The 725-nt window shown below is 55.7% G+C and overlaps 1 protein-coding gene across 1 annotated transcript in view; it reads right to left on the minus strand.

The window, feature by feature from the left end:
- Positions 1 to 683, minus strand: part of LOC103751557 (histidine-rich glycoprotein-like) — a gene marked incomplete at its 5' end in the record, with an annotated part of 3,849 nt that extends 3,166 nt beyond the window's left edge. The window contains one exon of the mRNA XM_008855045.1: positions 304 to 683. Coding sequence (XP_008853267.1) covers positions 304 to 683 — 380 coding nt within the window. The remainder of the gene's footprint in view (positions 1 to 303) is intronic.
- Between the last annotated feature and the right edge of the window lie 42 nt (positions 684 to 725).

Consider the following 725-nt stretch of genomic DNA (forward strand, 5'->3'; position numbering starts at 1 on the left):
TGTTGGGGTCTGAGTAGTGGTAGGTGATGGGGTTGTGGTCACTGTGGTGGTGGTGGATGGAGGTGCTGGGGTCTGAGTAATGGTAGGTGTTGGGGTTGTGGTCACTGTGGTGGTGGTGGATGGAGGTGTTGGGGTCTGAGTAGTGGTAGGTGTTGGAGTAGAAGTCTCTATGGTGGTAGATCTTAAGGGTGAGGTCTCTGTGGTTGTGGGTGCTGGGGTTGTGGTCACTGTGGTGCTGGGTGTGGGTGCTGGGGTCTGAGTAGTGGTAGATGTTGGTATAGAGGTCTCAGTAGTGGTAGGTACTGGGGTTGTGGTCACTGTGGTGGTGGGGGATGGAGGGGGTGGGGTCTGAGTAGTGGTAGGTGTTGGGGTTGTGGTCACTGTGGTGCTGGGTGTAGGTGTTGGGGTCTGAGTAGTGGTAGGTGTTGGGGTTGTGGTCACTGTGGTGCTGGGTGTAGGTGTTGGGGTCTGAGTAGTGGTAGGTGTTGGGGTTGTGGTCACTGTGGTGATGGTGGGTGGAGGTGTTGGGGTCTGAGTAGTGGTAGGTGTTGGGGTTGTGGTTTCTGTTACTGTAGAAGTTGACGGTGAGGTCTCTGTGATGGAGAGTGATGGGGAAGGGGTCACTGTGGTGGTGGGTGTGGGTGCTGGGGACTGAGTAGTGGTAGATGTTGGCATAGAGGTCTCTGTAGTGGTAGGTACTGGGGTTGTGGTCACTGTGGTGGTGG

The sequence above is a fragment of the Nannospalax galili genome, unplaced genomic scaffold, assembly GCF_000622305.1.
Source record: "Nannospalax galili isolate Female #2095 unplaced genomic scaffold, S.galili_v1.0 scaffold6568, whole genome shotgun sequence".
In the NCBI taxonomy this organism is placed as follows: Eukaryota; Metazoa; Chordata; class Mammalia; order Rodentia; family Spalacidae; genus Nannospalax; species Nannospalax galili.